This window comes from Scyliorhinus canicula, chromosome 10 (genome assembly GCF_902713615.1).
Source record: "Scyliorhinus canicula chromosome 10, sScyCan1.1, whole genome shotgun sequence".
NCBI classification, from domain to species: domain Eukaryota; kingdom Metazoa; phylum Chordata; class Chondrichthyes; order Carcharhiniformes; family Scyliorhinidae; genus Scyliorhinus; species Scyliorhinus canicula.
In genome coordinates, this window is record NC_052155.1 from 136,868,012 (window position 1) to 136,886,119 (window position 18,108).

Below are 18,108 nucleotides of genomic sequence, written 5' to 3' on the forward strand. Positions count from 1 at the left end.
GAGGGATAGAAGAAGTGAGACATTGCAGTGCATGTCCAAAGGCTGCTGAAGGTGCCCTGACAGGCAGAGAACATAAGAACTTAGAACATAAGAACTGGGAGCAGGAGTAGGCCATCTGGCCCTTCGAGCTTGCTCCGCCATTCAATGAAATCATGGCTGATCTTTTGTGAACTCAGCTCCACTTTCCTGCCCAAACACCCGCCCGAAGGTGGTAAAAAAGGCATATGGAAAGCTTTTCTTTATTGGATGAGGTATAGAATATAAAAGCAGTGATGTAATGTTGGAATTACATTAAATGCTTAGGCCACAGCTGGAGTTTTGCACACAGTTTTGATTACCACATAATGGGACGGACATAATTCCAGAAGAGATTTACAAGAAAGTTGCCAGGGGTGGAAATTTGCAACACGAGGAAAGATTAGGTAGGCTAGGGTTGTTTTCCTTTGGCCAGAGGAGGCTGAGGGAGGACTTGATTGAGGTGCACAAAATTATGAAGGGCCTAGATAGAGTAGAAAGGGAGGACTTATTTCCCCTAGCGGAGGTCAGTTATTAAGGAACACAGGTTTAAGATGATCGGTAGAAGCATTAGAGGGGATTTCACAGCGCGCATTGGTGGTTGAGGCAAACACCTCAATTCATTCAAAAGGTATCTAGATCTGCACCTGCAAGGCTTCGGACCCAGTGTCCAGACTGATTTTGTTTCAGCCAGGCAGACACGTGGGCTGAATGGCCACTTTCTGTGCTGTAACGTTTTTATGGTTCTATTATTTAGTGCTGTGTAAACAGCATTGGCTTTGCACTGATAAACAACTAATGAAATACACAAAAAGGATCTAAAAGAATGCTAGTTCCAGGTGAAATATACCCGTACAATGGGTACATTATATATTAACACAGGTAGTAGTGATGTTCACAAATTTATGGTTGACCAAGAATGCATGGGTCTGGAGAAAAATACAGAAACAATTGAGGGAAAAGATGTTTGAAAAATCCTGAACAGAGTTAAACACACGCTCAAGGTTTAATTCTTACTTTTTGCTGTGCCGTATGTCAGTATAGGCACTACACAGGGCCTCTGCTACTCTGTGCTGGGGAAAGCAAAAATCACCCAGGCTCCCCAATTCTGAACCTTCTGCAAACACCCCTTCTACACCTTATATATGGACATTGAGCGAGGTCACAACTGCACTTGGCTGTGATGTTCCCAATCAACTCAGTGTCAAGACTCGGACACTGGGAATAGTCCCTCGGGTTAGGTAATGTAGAACAACCACTGCCTGAGGCTCATACTGTTGCAAAAAGGCAAGGAAAAGAGGAAAATGTTTATTGCAAAACCCCTTGTCTAAGCAAACAGCTGGTGCTGCAAAAACTACCATGGTGGTGACTGTTCAAAGGCATAACAACACTGATGAAGGTGTATTCACTTAAGTAATATCAGCCAAACAAGCTTAAATAATGAGTGACTTATCAACACTGTCAAAAATACCAATAAGATGTCAACTCTTACAAAGCAGGTTTATTTTACAAAAAGACAAGCTCATAAAAAGCAACTAGATTAAAGAAAGCAAACTTACCCACTAGCCAGATTAAGGAGTTCCTGTTTTTCAGCCACATTCGACTTTTCTTCTAGTTCCCACAACAGCACATTGACGAGGTGAGAATTCTTGATAATAATGGGCACTTCTTCAAACATATTCTCAGAAGTAATGAGTGCCTTCTTTATTCTAGTTGATAAAGACAAGATGAAAATTCTTGAAAACTGGTTGCATTTATTTAGCTTGGTTTATAAAGGTGATTAGTCCTCAAACATCGGCAATCACTCATTTGGAGTGAGATGGACTCATTTTGGTTTTGAAGTTACAGATTTGGATTCTTTTCACTCTTAAAATAACCACAGCTGTATTCGTTTATATGGATTTGTAAGCGGCATCACTCATTTTGATGACAGCTCTGGCTGGCTGCTCATTTCGTTCTTTATTCAAGGCATTTCAAGATTACATATTTACAACATTTCAACAATTTAAAGATTTTATGTTACTGGTATGTCAATTTAAAATGTTTCCCAACTGTTCAGATGCTCAGCAACTTTATTGAGTGAGTAGTTGAGCTTTACAAACCAAGGAAGTTCCAGGTTGGACCTGAATATCAGTAGGAGTAGGAATGCTAAAATTGAAGTGGATTAGAGAGTGAATAGGAATATCTAAGTTTTACACTGTTGGCCATTATTCAGTGACTCCTGTTAGAGGAATACTACTGCAAGAAAAAATGCTACTTTGGCAAAGAGCTGAGGTGTGACAACAGACATTTATAGGATCCTATCCCAACAAGTATTCAATGCTTTTGAGAGAGGAAATGTTTGACAAAAAAAAAATTGCCAGTATGAAATCACTACCCAACACTTGATTTAAAATGATTAAAGCATGTGGTAAGGTGTTCCAATAAGGTTGCAATATTGGTATCGTCCGCAGAAAGCAGGATAAATCCAATCTGGCCAATTTCTGCCCCATCAGCCTATTCACAATCATCAGTAAAGTAATGGGAAATATTGTTGGCAGTGCTATGAAGTGACAATTACTCATCAATAAACTGTTTGGGTTCCGCCAGCACCATTCATATTCAGACCTCATTACAGCCTAAGTGCAAAACATTGGCATTAGAAGTTGAATTCCATGGGTGAGGAGAGAGTGACTAACCTTGGCAACAGGGAGCCCTAGAAAAACTGAAGCTAATGGCGATCAGGGGGTTCCGCTGGCTTGAGTAATCTCATGCACAAAGGAAGGTGCAAATGGCGGAAAGCAATCATCTTAGCTCCAGGAGTTCCTGAGGATAGGCCCAATTATCTTCCCCTGCCTAATCAATGACCATCCCTCCATCATAAAGTCAGAAACGGGGACACTCACTGATGATTACAGTTGATTTTCATTTGCAACTCCTCAGATAATAAAGTAGTCTGCGGCTGTATTAAGCAAAACCTGAACAACATTCAGGCTTGCTCAAACAAGTGACAAGTACCTTTCATGCCACACAATGAACATCTCTGACAAAAGATAATCTAACCGCCCGTGTGACATTCAATAGCATTACCATCTTTGAATCTCTCTCCATTGATCCCATCGACCAGAAACTTAACTTGATCAGCTTGGGGCAAACAACTCATCTCCTCACTCCCCACAGCCTGTCCACAAGTCCGCAGAGTGATGGAATACACCCAGGTGAATGCAGCTCCAACAGCACAAAGAAACGTGAAAATATTCAAAGTCCACTAGTTCGCACCCCATCTACCGTCTTAAATGGTCATTCCCTCGGCCACCAGTGCACAGTGGGAGCAGTGTGCACCAATAAGAAGTAACTCACCAAAGCATCTTCAACAGCAACTTCTGACCTCTACCCCCAAGAAGAATAAGGGCAGCAGGCACATGGGAACACCATTACCTGTAAGTTCTACACCATTCTGACATAAAACTACATCATCGTTGCTTTACTGTCCCTGGGCAAAATCCTGGAAATCCCTTCCTAACAGCACTGTGGGTCACCTACACCATATGGACTGCAGTAATTCATGAAGGCAGCTCACCACGTGCTTCAATTGGGGATGGCCTTTGCAGCGATGCCCACATCTCAAGAATATCTGTCCGAGAGCTACAAATTAAACTAAAAATTATATACGGGGCAATGTTACCTCTAAGATGTGCACACAGCCACCCAGCAATCATGAATGTACTGAACAATACAATATGCTGCACACAAAAGAAAAATTAGAAGTAACATTGATGTAGAGATTAGTGAGTTAAGCATGCCGACTTTGACCCAAAATTGATGGGATACAAGTCACCACATTCTTCCTGGGAGTTGCAAGGGTATTACAAGTAGCATTTCTGACCATCCTCAACCCATTTAAAACTAGGTGCATAAAACTGGCCACAAATTAGCAAATTGTGCAATGTGATTATTAACATAGTTCAGGAGAAGGTTAGGTCTTGTATCAGACAGCTCAAAGACAGAATATGAGCTTACATGGAAAGCGTCGATTTGGAAAAATTCTCTTTCTCTTCAGGGACTGTCCCCCTCTCCTGCTGTTATTACAACTCCTCAAAAAACTAATCTTTGATCCCTCCATTCTTGCAAACTACTATCCCATCTCCAACCGCCCTCCCTCTCCAAAGTCCCTGAACCTGTTCACACCTGCCAAATTGGTGTCCATCTTTCCCAGAACTCCATGTCTCAATCCCTCGTCAGATTTCTGCCCGACAAAGTTCAAAAATGGCTCTCACCCAAGTTACTAATGATATCACATGTGACTATGACGAAGGCAAACTATTCCTCCTCATCCTTCTTGACCTGTCTGCCACTTTTGGCATGGTTGACTACACCCATCCTCCCCCCAACCCCTTTACGATACACATTATAGTCTATTTATTTCCACAAACCTTTGGTCAAATACCTTCCTCTGCAGGTCTGAGTTATGTTTTGTTTGATAACAGGCCTAGGAAGCACCTTGGAATGTAAAATGGTTACATAAATAGGAGATACTGTTAAAAGTGAGAAACGCATTTCATTCAAGCTAGTGCTGTTCAGCTTGAATTGCCACAGTAAAGGAAGAAAGGATGGGCTGAGAGAAAACTTGAAAAAAGCTATAGACTATGAAACAAACAATACCCTATGGTTAAGGTAAAATTACATCTACCTTGCAGCCAGCTTCCACTGTACTGGAAAATGACAAAAAGTTCCACTTTCCACTACACCTCACACCTCGAGACATCTATTTGTCAAAAAGTGCTTTATAGACCCCTTTTAAATTACAAAAGCAAGATGGATTTTCAACCATATAGAAAGAAACTATATTTTATTTCACAGTCTCAATTTAACAAGCTATTTAGAATATCCAAAAACCATGATAGATGATTCTATAAGTCTGGATCCCTCATCAAATTACACATGGTGTTATATTTCATTCAGTTGCAAATTTGAACTGTGTTTATTTTGGTTCTGTAGTGCATACAGATTTACTTAATATTAAACTGTAACACTACCAAGGTTCAGACACGAGGGGGCCCGGTGAGCTACGAAAACATCTGAGCTCCCTCCACTGACAAAACCACATATTGCGCCATATAATCGAAAGAGGTTTCTGAGACAAAATGATTTTTGTTTAAAAATATGGATGTAAGACTTCAAACCTTTCAACATATTCTATCAATAGCTCCTTTTAATTTCCTTTGTTGTTCCAGTACAACCCAAGTCTATGTTCTCATTATTGATTCTCTAACCAGTAGAAATTATCTTATTGCATATCCCAACAAAACCCCTCATAATTTTGAAAACTTTTATTAGCTCCCTCTTTGCTCTTCTCTGCTCCTATGAAGAGTCCCAAATTAATACGCCTTTGACCATAATTACTGCCTCTCATGAATGGTATCATTCCAGCAAATCTCTGATCCGTCTTTTCCTGTAATATCCATCCTAGAACAGCTGTCCGGAAGTTCGTAAAATACTCAAAACTGTGCCAATATCTTCGATAAATTTAGCAACTTTTCTTGTTTCGCATTCAATATCTTTCTTAGTGAAGCCGCTACAATGTCCCTTAATCTTTTTACGTTACCATCTTAAATGCTTTTTGGACTAAAAAACATCTACATACATTGGATTTCTCATATTAATACACTTGCGATTTCTTTGAAATATTCAAATAAATGTGTCAAGGGAGCCCGTTGCTTACGTATCTACAAGGGCAGCACGGTAGCACAAGTGGACAGCACTGTGGCTTCACGGTGCCAGGGTCCCAGGTTCGATTCCCCGCTGGGTCACTGTCTGCGGAGTCTGCACGTTCTCCCCGTGTCTGCATGGGTTTCCTCTGAGTGCTCCGATTTCCTCCCAGTCTAAAGACGTGCAGCTTAGGTGGATTGGCCATGATAAATTGCCCTTGGTGACCTAAAAGGTTAGGAGGGGTTATTGGGTTACAGGGATAGGGTGGAAGTGAGGGCTTAAGTGGGTCAGTGCAGACTCGATGGACCGAATGGCCTCCTTCTGCACTGTATGTTCTATGTACATAGAACATCCCACAGTTAGTCAGTTATTTTTACTATCTTAGTTTCATCCCAGTTCTCTTGTTCCTCGGCATTTTAGGAAAACTTGCCCTCATCTTCAATGTCCTTCAGTATTCTGAGATCCGTGGCAACATAGCACCAATAGTATTTTGCACTATTAATCCCATAATCCTTTGTTGAAATTAGTTTCCTTTTGAAAATCTGTCTCCTGTAGTCATTCTTACATATTCTCTTCAAATATTCCAATGGTTACACTCTTTCTGGAAAAACTGAAGCAAAAACATTTATTAAGCATCTGTCAGTTACCAGAAAACCTACTTAATCTCCACGTGATTCTAACAATTCTTTGATAATCATTTTATTTATGTGCTTATAAAAAGCTCTCATTATTTTCCTTCAGTGACTCAATATTTTTACACTCTTAGTTTTCTCACCCACACTTTTTATATTGCTCAATTATCCTGTATTATTTCATGTTTTTTCATATTTCATATTTTTTTTTGAAATCTCACTCTTTTCTAACCTCCTGATTTATCCATTGAATTCCAGTCTCTGATCTTCTACATTCTTAATTTAGTGTTTAACTTGATGTTAATTAATTTTATATCTAAATATTTCACTACTGGTCTGTTGTTTGACCTGCGACTCTTTCTGACCAACCCAGGCAATATTTCTTTCCATTCCACTGAAATTTGTCAATTCATCTTTGAATCCTCTTTTTCTTTATCCCTTGAATGAATAAAAAACTAATTAGATTATGGTCACTACTTCCCAAGTACAGCCCTAACTTCAGATACGTGTTTTGCCTACTGCATTGTTCAGAACTAGATATGGCACTGCATTCATCCTATTGGATGTGGAACATATTAATTAAGGACATGGTGCTGGGCCCATTCTCAATAAATCCAGCAGATCCAGCAGAGGGCAGCAGAGCAGAGCTACTGATCAGCTGTTCTGGGGAAATTTGCATACGTGCAGTGCGGTCAGCCTAAGTTGAAGGTGGAGCTGCGAAGGAGACCCGAGGAGTTTGAGTGAAGGCAATCATCCAGCAGAGGGCAGCAGAGCAGAGCTACTGATCAGCTGTTCTGGGGAAATTTGCATACGTGCAGTGCGGTCAGCCTAAGTTGAAGGTGGTTTGTGGAGAGGCTGTTGGCAAGTGACAGTTAAACCTGAAACACTTCGTGAGTGTTTCCCACCCTACCTCCTCCTCTAACCAACCCCCCCACCCCACGGTGGTTGGGAAGCGGGAGCAGGGGCCTGTCGTGAAGGTGAGTGAGTGCCTTTAAATTTGCTTACCTTTCAGCGGGAGCAGGGTTTGAGGTAATATCAGGTAAGCTCTTCCTTTCTTTTTCTTTTTCTTGTTTTTTTTTTAAATCTAGAGGTGATGTCAGGGAAGGCAGTACAATGCTCCTCCTGCAGAATGTTTGAGGTGAGGGACGCCGTCAGTGTCCCTGCTGATTTCATCTGTGGGAAGTGCACCCAACTCCAGCTCCTCAAAAACCGTGTTAGGGACCTGGAGCTTGAGCTGGATGAACTTCGGATCATTCGGGAGGCAGAGGGGGTCATAGATAGGAGCTTCAGGGAAGTAGTTACACCAAAGACTAGAGATAGATGGGTAACTGTAAGAGGGACTGGGAAGAAGCAGTCAGTGCAGGGACCCCCTGCGGTCGTTCCCCTGAGTAACAAGTATACCGTTTTGGATACTTGTGGGGGGGACGACTTACCAGGGGTAAGCCATGGGGTACGGGCCTCTGGCACGGAGTCTGTCCCTGTTGCTCAGAAGGGAAGGGGGGAAAGGAGTAGAACATTAGTAATTGGGGACTCAATAGTCAGGGGCACAGATAGGAGATTTTGTGGGAGCGAGAGTGACTCACGTTTGGTATGTTGCCTCCCAGGTGCAAGGGTACGTGATGTCTCGGATCGTGTTTTCCGGGTCCTTAAGGGGGAGGGGGAGCAGCCCCAAGTCGTAGTCCACATTGGCACTAACGACATAGGTAGGAAAGGGGACAAGGATGTCAGGCAGGCCTTTAGGGAGCTAGGATGGAAGCTCAGAGCGAGAACAAACAGAGTTGTTATCTCTGGGTTGTTGCCCGTGCCACGTGATAGTGAGATGAGGAATAGGGAGAGAGAGCAATTAAACACGTGGCTACAGGGATGGTGCAGGCGGGAGGGATTCAGATTTCTGGATAACTGGGGCTCTTTCTGGGGAAGGTGGGACCTCTATAGACAGGATGGTCTACATCTGAACCTGAGGGGCACCAATATCCTGGGGGGGAGATTTGTTAGTGCTCTTTGGGGGGGTTTAAACTAATTCAGCAGGGGCATGGGAACCTGGATTGTAGTTTTGGGGTACGGGAGATTGAGAGTATAGCGGTCAGGAGCACAGATTTGACTTCGCAGGAGGGTGCCAGTGTTCAGGTAGGTGGTTTGAAGTGTGTCTACTTCAATGCCAGGAGTATACGAAATAAGGTAGGGGAACTGGCAGCATGGGTTGGTACCTGGGACTTCGATGTTGTGGCCATTTCAGAGACATGGATAGAGCAGGGACAGGAATGGTTGTTGCAGGTTCCGGGGTTTAGGTGTTTTAGTAAGCTCAGAGAAGGGGGCAAAAGAGGGGGAGGTGTGGCGCTGCTAGTCAGGGACAGTATTACGGTGGCGGAAAGGATGCTAGATGGGGACTCTTCTTCTGAGGTAGTATGGGCTGAGGTTAGAAACAGGAAAGGAGAGCTCACCCTGTTGGGAGTTTTCTATAGGCCACCTAATAGTTCTAGGGATGTAGAGGAAAGGATGGCGAAGATGATTCTGGAAAAGAGCGAAAGTAACAGGGTAGTTGTTATGGGAGACTTTAACTTTCCAAATATTGACTGGAAAAGATATAGTTCGAGTACATTAGATGGGTCATTCTTTGTACAATGTGTGCAGGAGGGTTTCCTGACACAATATGTTGACAGGCCAACAAGAGGCGAGGCCACATTGGATTTGGTTTTGGGTAATGAACCAGGCCAGGTGTTAGATCTGGAGGTAGGTGAGCACTTTGGAAACAGTGACCACAATTCGGTGACCTTTACGTTAGTGATGGAAAGGGATAAGTATACCCCGCAGGGCAAGAGTTATAGCTGGGGGAAGGGCAATTATGATGCCATTAGACATGACTTAGGATGTGTTGGTTGGAGAAGTAGGCTGCAAGGGTTGGGCACACTGGATATGTGGAGCTTGTTCAAGGAACAGCTATTGCATGTTCTTGATAAGTACGTACCAGTCAGGCAGGGAGGAAGGGGTCGAGCGAGGGAACCGTGGTTTACCAAAGAAGTGGAATCTCTGGTTAAGAGGAAGAAGGAGGCCTATGTGAAGATGAGACGTGAAGTTTCAGTTGGGGCGCTTGATAGTTACAAGCAAGCAAGGAAGGATCTAAAGAGAGAGCTGAGACGAGCAAGGAGGGGACATGAGAAGTCTTTGGCAGGTAGGATCAAGGAAAACCCAAAAGCTTTCTATAGGTATGTCAGGAATAAAAGAATGACTAGGGTAAGAGTAGGGCCAGTCAAGGACAGTGGTGGGAAGTTGTGTGTGGAGGCTGAGGAGATAAGCGAGATACTAAATGAATACTTTTCGTCAGTATTCACTCAAGAAAAAGATAATATTGTGGAGGAGAATGCTGAGACCCAGGCTATTAGAATAGATGGCATTGAGGTGCGTAGGGAAGAAGTGTTGGCAATTCTGGACAAGGTGAAAATAGATAAGTCCCCGGGGCCGGATGGGATTTATCCTAGGATTCTCTGGGAAGCCAGGGAAGAGATTGCTGAGCCTTTGGCTTTGATTTTTAGGTCATCATTGGCTACAGGAATAGTGCCAGAGGACTGGAGGATAGCAAATGTGGTCCCTTTGTTCAAGAAGGGGAGTAGAGATAACCCCGGTAACTATAGGCCGGTGAGCCTAACGTCTGTGGTGGGTAAAGTCTTGGAGAGGATTATAAAAGATACGATTTATAATCATCTAGATAGGAATAACATGATTAGGGATAGTCAGCATGGTTTTGTGAAGGGTAGGTCATGCCTCACAAACCTTATCGAGTTCTTTGAGAAGGTGACTGAACAGGTAGACGAGGGTAGAGCAGTTGATGTGGTGTATATGGATTTCAGTAAAGCGTTTGATAAGGTTCCCCACGGTCGGCTATTGCAGAAAATACGGAGGCTGGGGATTGAGGGTGATTTAGAGATGTGGATCAGAAATTGGCTAGTTGAAAGAAGACAGAGAGTGGTAGTTGATGGGAAATGTTCAGAATGGAGTTCAGTTACGAGTGGCGTACCACAAGGATCTGTTCTGGGGCCGTTGCTGTTTGTCATTTTTATAAATGACCTAGAGGAGGGCGCAGAAGGATGGGTGAGTAAATTTGCAGACGACACTAAAGTCGGTGGAGTTGTAGACAGTGCGGAAGGATGTTGCAGGTTACAGAGGGACATAGATAAGCTGCAGAGCTGGGCTGAGAGGTGGCAAATGGAGTTCAATGTGGAGAAGTGTGAGGTGATTCACTTTGGAAAGAATAACAGAAATGCGGAATATTTGGCTAATGGTAAAATTCTTGGTAGTGTGGATGAGCAGAGGGATCTCGGTGTCCATGTACATAGATCCCTGAAAGTTGCCACCCAGGTTGATAGGGTTGTGAAGAAGGCCTATGGTGTGTTGGCCTTTATTGGTAGAGGGATTGAGTTCCGGAGCCATGAGGTCATGTTGCAGTTGTACAAAACTCTAGTACGGCCGCATTTGGAGTATTGCGTACAGTTCTGGTCGCCTCATTATAGGAAGGACGTGGAAGCTTTGGAACGGGTGCAGAGGAGATTTACCAGGATGTTGCCTGGTATGGAGGGAAAATCTTATGAGGAAAGGCTGATGGACTTGAGGTTGTTTTCGTTAGAGAGAAGAAGGTTAAGAGGTGACTTAATAGAGGCATACAAAATGATCAGAGGGTTAGATAGGGTGGACAGCGAGAGCCTTCTCCCGCGGATGGAGGTGGCTAGCACGAGGGGACATAGCCTTAAATTGAGGGGTAATAGATATAGGACAGAGGTCAGAGGTGGGTTTTTTACGCAAAGAGTGGTGAGGCCGTGGAATGCCCTACCTGCAACAGTAGTGAACTCGCCAACATTGAGGGCATTTAAAAATTTATTGGATAAGCATATGGATGATAAGGGCATAGTGTAGGTTAGATGGCCTTTAGATTTTTTCCATGTCGGTGCAACATCGAGGGCCGAAGGGCCTGTACTGCGCTGTATCGTTCTATGTTCTATGTTCTATGTTCTAAATGCCCCCAATTTGACCGAAAAGTTTTGCCTTATCCTAATCTAATTTCGGACAGGTCGTGCCCATCCTTATTCCAACTCAGTTACTATAGCAAATCTCTCTAAACTGCCCATAATCAGCATTCTAATTATCTTTCCACTAACTGGTGATCCATATATATATATATATAATATATATATATATATATATATTCAAGATAGTAACATATCCTCTTTAATTATTTCTCAACTCAATTCCGAAAGAATATGTTTGAGCACCAACAATAAAAATTCTCCTTTCTACAAATGTTGAAGAGGTCCTCATTTAGGTTAACCCTTGCCTTTTACGTACCTCTCCTGAAAATGTGGAACAGAGCAGGGGCTTACACTGACTTAAGACAAGTTTTCTCCAAGGCTACAATGTCATTATCCTTCATTTTATTTAATGTTTATTAAAATGCTCCGAGTTTTCCGATTACCTCAAATACATTTAATTTACTTTCTTTCACGGGTTGTAGGCATCATTGGCTAGACCAGAAATTAATGTCCATCTGCCGCTGCAATCCAGGTGTTGTAGATACACCCACAGTGCAGTTACGAGGGAGTTCCATAATTTTGACCCAGCAACAGTGAGGGAACAGGAATGCAGTTTTGCATCAGGATGTTGTGTTGCTTGGAGGAAACTTGCAGGTGGCGTTCCCTTGTATTTGTGCTCTTGCCCAGTTTGGAGGTTGCTCCAGGAGTCTTGCTGAGTTGCTGCAGTACATCTTGTAGGTGGTACAAGAATGAATTTGTAAGATGGGGGATGGCATGCCAGTCAAGTGGGACACTTTGTCCTAGATGGTGTCAAGCTTCCTGAGTGTTATGATCCCAATTCCAGCTGTTGTTATGCTCGACAGTCAGGTCTCAGAGCGGACCCCTGGCTGGATAGATCCTAACTTTTTTTCTGTTTAGAGATGTGGATTAACATAAATGTAGGACTGGCATGCCAAGTAGAAAATTTTTAACGAAAGAATAAAACTTTTAATGAATCTGAAAAAATTAACTCTAATGCAACACTCCCTCACTCCACCTATATCTTTCCAGATGTTTCCAGATTGTAAGGATAACATAAGTTACAAAATATATCTTTTACTATAATGTTCTCAGTAATTATAGTGCCTGTAAACCAATAGGCAACCCATGCAACTTGTAGATTTCTCATCAAATCTCTCGCCAGCTGCTTTTCGCACCGTGAGCCACTGCTCTCACTGGAACGCTGACTTCCACACAGGTGTTTCCAAACCTCCACCCTTGAAGACTATGCTCAAAATCGTCCCCCAAATAATGCCTTCTCCCCGATGGATACCTTCACCAAGAATCTACCCCCAGGATTTTTAACTCTCCTTTCTGTATTCCACTGCCTTGGTTTGTCATGGGTGTTCAAGTCTCCACACAATCTCTCAAGTACCCAGCCAAGCCAACAGAACACGACTGCCTCACAGGCTGTATTAAGATGTCAACATACTATTGATTTACCTCGGATGCCTGGCTTCTCACCTAGCTGATTCTTGCAGCTGTCTTTTTTAACTCAAGAGCACTTTCTCTGCTTTTTCTTCAACTTCTTGTTCTTTATTCCTGTAATTTAACTGTCTTCCTGAGAGATTATTTTTGTCCCCATTCCCTGCTTTTTAGGACTTTCTTTTGGGAATTCTGCTCTCTGAGATACAACCAACTGTTTCTGTGCTTGGGTGGCCCTGGTTGCTGAGCAACAGCCTATTTTTCCTTTAAACCTGGTTTGCTTTCATGTCATAAACCTTCATTATCATGTATGCATCTAAACAAAATTGAAGTCCTTAACCCTTTCAAATACAGAAGCACAAAACTAATTCAAGCTATACTTTATTTCTAATACCTACAAATACAGCTTATTTAAAATTACCGTTGTCTTCTGACAAGAGTTCTTGGAGCTGCATTCATCCAGACAATGGAGAGTATGCCGTGACATTCCTGACTTGTGCCTTGTAGTTGGCCTTGGGGGAGCCAGAAGGCGAGTTACTCATTACAGAATTACCAGCCTGACCTGCTCTTGTAATGACAGTATTTATATGGCTGGCTCAGTTCAGTTTCTAACTCCTAGATGTTGACAGTGGGGGATTTGATGATGGTAATGCCATTGAACGTCAAGAGGACTTTCAACAACCATAACCATCTTTCTTCGTACTAGGTATGACTCCAGAGTGTCTCCCAGCTGATTCCCATTAATTTCAGTTTTGTTATGAGTCCTTAAGGTTCCACGCGGTGAGGTCAGAAGATCAGTTCCGCTATCAACAGCCATTCATACAAAAAATATGTAACTCTGAAGTAATTAAGTAGGTAATTAACAGAATCCAAAACTTTTGGGGATGTGTAGATTTCTCCTGTATTGTGTTACTATTTTTACCCCTTCGTTCCTTCAGCATCTCGTGAATTTTATAGAACATTACAGCGCCTTTCGGCCCTCGATGTTGCGCCGACCTGTGAAACCAATCTAAAGCCCAGCTACACTATTCCATTATCATCCATATGTTTATCCAATGACCATTTAAATGCCCTTAATGTTGGCAACTCCACTACTGTTGCAGGCAGGGCATTCCACGCCCCTACTACTCTCCGAGTAAAGAACCTACCTCTGTCATCTGTCCTATATCTATCTCCCCTCAATTTAGAGCTATGTCCCCTCGTTCTAGCCATCACCATCCGAGGAAAAAGGCTCTCACTGTCCACCCTATCTAATCCTCTGATCATCTTGTATGCCTCTATTAAGTCATTCCTTAACCTTCTTCTCTCTAACGAAAACAGCCTCAAGTTCCTCATAAGATCTTCCCTCCATACCAGGCAACATCCTGGTAAATCTCCTCTGCACCCTTTCCAATGCTTCCACATCCTTCCTATAATGTGGCAACCAGAACTGGACGCAATACTACAAATGCGGCTGCATCAGAGTTTTGTACAGCTGCAACATGAAATTTTATAAAATTAATGATTCTATTGGCTATATCCAGATATTGCTACCATTGTCCAACTGGTCTCGAGCCTTCATTTAACACCCCTGATGAACATAAATTAAACTCAAAAGATTTTACATAATTTACAAGAATCCAAAACAGAAAGGTAATGGTTAAAATTATATTTAAGTCTGGTTAGATTACAAAGAGTATGGTGCACAGAGGAAGTGAAAACAAAATTGAGAAGGAACATACCAAGACTGTGAGAGTATAACTATCAGAAAAGACTACGGTTCTTTACTCTCGAAAAGATAAGCCTGAGAGGTGATCTGATAATGCTCTTTAAAATTTACAAAGAGATTCACTAGAATAGATGTGAAGAAGATGTTTCCTTTTGTGGTCTAAAGCTCGGGGCCATAAATACAATATCGTCACTAATTAATCCAACAAGGAATTCAGCAGAAACCTCTTAACTGATAAGAATATGAAACCCACTACCACACAGAGCAGTTGAGACAATTAGCGTAGATGCATTTAAGAAGATGTGAGACAAATACATGAGGGAGAAAATAATTGAGAATATGTTGAGGGAGGCTCACGTTGGCAGAAACACTTGCAGCAGATCTAAATGGTCTGCTTCAGTGCTGTGTAATGCAACGTACAAATGGACACCGTGCTGGAATTTTTTTTCGCAATACAGGAGGAAATCTACACATCCCTAAAAGTTTTGGATTCTGTTAATTACCTACTTAAGAAAAAACCCCACCCAGTTTACAAGTCACACTAAATCTAATTCAAAGCTTTGAGATAGCCCAAAATTGTGATCTGATCACAGTGCAAAGTTGATGACTTTAAAACATATGTTGAAATACAAGAATATATACTAATTATTTGGACCTGGCAAGCCTAAAGAAACTATTTCCAATTTTGTTTTGTAAATTAAGTACCAGTAGTTAACTATTTGTGTCTCGCACATAACCAGTGCACTGGCGAAACAAACTATTTCAGTTACATTTATTCTCGAGGCTTCACAGCTTGCGATTTAGTTAAAAATTGAGAAATTCTTGCCCCAGTTCCGCTCATGCTTGATGAAATCAGATAAATACTTACTCAAGTAGCGAAATTAGGAGGTTTCAAGAATGAACTATTCAGTCAAAAAAGCTTGGATGGATTAAGCAGTATTCTTGTATCTGTGAGGCATTCTGTTGTGAAGCAATTGTGTACACAACTTCCAATTTGATCAGGATTAACCATAAAAGATTTGTGAAAGGATACATTTAATTTGCGAATTCTTCAGTTGTGCTAAGATTAAGAATGCACCAATACCATACTGATTGATTAAAGCTATGTATTAAAATAAACTGAAATATCGAATGTTACAGCATGAATAACTTTGAAAAAAATCAAAAACTTACTATTAGAAAGCGTTTACAAATGATTTAATTTACAAATGGATGAGCAAAATGTAATTTAAATGCATATTTTAATATATCTCAATATGGTATATTCTAAATCCAGTGGATACAGATTTCTCTTCAAATCAGCTCCACTGACAGTCACTGAACTATGAACTGTGCGAGAAGCTGCTTATATTTAAAAGGATGGCACTGCACAAATGCAATGTTTTTAGCCTGAGAAGTTAGATGCATTAGACCTGGTGAGGTAGCAGGAAGTTTCTACACTTGATTTTCTTTTTATCAATTATTGACAATATTTTTATTTTTATTGTAATGCTTACGGCCTATTGCAGCTTTATATATTCTGCTGAAGTACATACAAAGTAAGTCACACTATTTAAATTGCGAGCAACTTAAGACAAAAAGAAGGTTTTGCGGTACAAATGCCTTTCTTCATGCCCCAAAGGTTAGATAGAGTACATGTCTTTCAACAATTTGCAGATTAGATAAGAATGCTTTAACTGTTAATGATTTAATCTACTGCACTGTAGTATTTGAGGAGGGGTGACAGTAGTGGTTGACATGAATTGTTTAATTATTTTCATAACACGGATAGCTACAAATAGAAGTTATCACAACATTTTTAAGTTTGGCAGATCTGTGGAAAATAGAGAACCAGCATTTAAGTTGGTGTTTAAATCTGATGAAAAATGGTAAAAAGCAGCATAAATTGTAAATGAAGAAAGCAGATAATAAAACTACAGCACTTGAATCCAGAGATCACAGGCTTTTCAATATATCAGGATATGTTTTCCATGGAAAAAAAAACTTTTTAAAAAGTAGGTGGCACGGTGGCGCAATGGTTGAGCACAACTGCCTCACAGTGCCGAGGACCTAGGTTCGATCCCGGGTCACCATCCGTGACTCCAGGTGTCTACGTGGGTCTCACCCCCACAACCTAAAGACGTGCAGGGTTGGTGGATTGGCAAAGCTAAATTGCCCCTTAATTTAAAAAATTTAAATAAGGATATTTTTTCATGGTTCATAAAACCATAGAAACAAAGAAAATAGGAGGAGGCCACAGAATAGAACAATAGAATTCCTACAGTGAGGCGGAGGCCATTCAGCCTATCGAGCCAGCACCAACCCTCTGAAACAGCACCCTACCTAGGCCTACTTCCCCGCCCTATCCTCATAATCCCTCCTAACCTGCACATCTTTGGACACCAAGGGCCATTTTTGCATGGCCAATCCACTTAACCTGCACTTTGCTGGGCTGTGGGGGAAAACCGGAGCACTCGAAAGAAATCCACACAGATATGATGAGGAAGTTCAAACTCCAAACAGACAGTCACCCAAGGCCAGAACTGAACTGGGTCCCTGGCACTGTGAAGCAGCAATGCAAACCACTGTGCTGCCTTTTTGAGCCTGTTCTGCCATTCATTACAATCATGGTTTCATCATCCAACTCAGTAAGCGGTTCCTGCTGTTCCCCCCTACATCCTTTGATCCCTTTAGCCCCAAGTGCTATATTTAACTCCTTCTTGAAAACATACAATGTTTTGGCCTTAGCTACTTTCTGTGGTAGAGAATTACATAGGCTCACCACTCTCTGGGTGAAGAAATCTAAGTCTTAAATGGTTTACCATGTATCCTTAGAATGTGACCCCTGGTTCTGGACTCCCACGCCATCGGAAACATCCTTCCTACATCTACCCATATCGTCAAATTAAAATTTTATGGGTTTCTATGAGAAACCGCCTCATTCTACTCGAGCAAATATAATCCTAACAGTCTCAATCTGTCCTCATACATCAGTCCTGCCCTCCCAGGAATCAGTTTGGTACACGTTTGCTGCACTCCCAATATAGCTAGAACATCTCTCCTCAGATAAGGAGACCAAAACTGCACACAATATTCCAGGTGTGTTCTTATGAAGGTTCGGCATAACTGCAGCAAGACTGCCCTGCTCCTGTACTCGAATCCTCTTGCTATGAAGATCAACATACAATTTGCCTTCTTTACCGCATGCTGCAACTGCATGCCTTCTTTCAGCGACTGGTGTACAAGTACACCCAGGTCTCATTGCACATTCCCCTCTCTCAATCTAAGGCCATTCATCTAATATTCTGCCTTCCTATTTTTGCTACCAAAGTGGTTACCTCACATTTATCCACATTGTACTGCATCTGCCATGCATTTGCCCACTTAACTCAACTTGTCCAAATCACACTGAAGGATCTCTGCATCCTCCTCACAGCTCTCCCTCCCACTCAGCGTTGTGTCATCTTCAAATTTGAAGATATTACTGTTAATTTCCTTATCTAAATCATTAATATATATATGTTGTGAATAGCTGGGGTCCCAGCACTGATCTCTCCACTACCCCTTTCATCACTTCCTGCCAGATGGAAAAAGGCCCACTTCT

At 41.9% G+C, this 18,108-nt stretch overlaps 1 protein-coding gene across 1 annotated transcript in view; it reads right to left on the bottom strand.

Moving 5' to 3' along the window:
* Positions 1–18,108, bottom strand: part of eif3hb (eukaryotic translation initiation factor 3, subunit H, b) — a 195,208-nt gene that overhangs the window by 67,000 nt on the left and 110,100 nt on the right. The window contains exon 5 of the mRNA XM_038809764.1: positions 1,575–1,724. Coding sequence (XP_038665692.1) covers positions 1,575–1,724 — 150 coding nt within the window. The remainder of the gene's footprint in view (positions 1–1,574; positions 1,725–18,108) is intronic.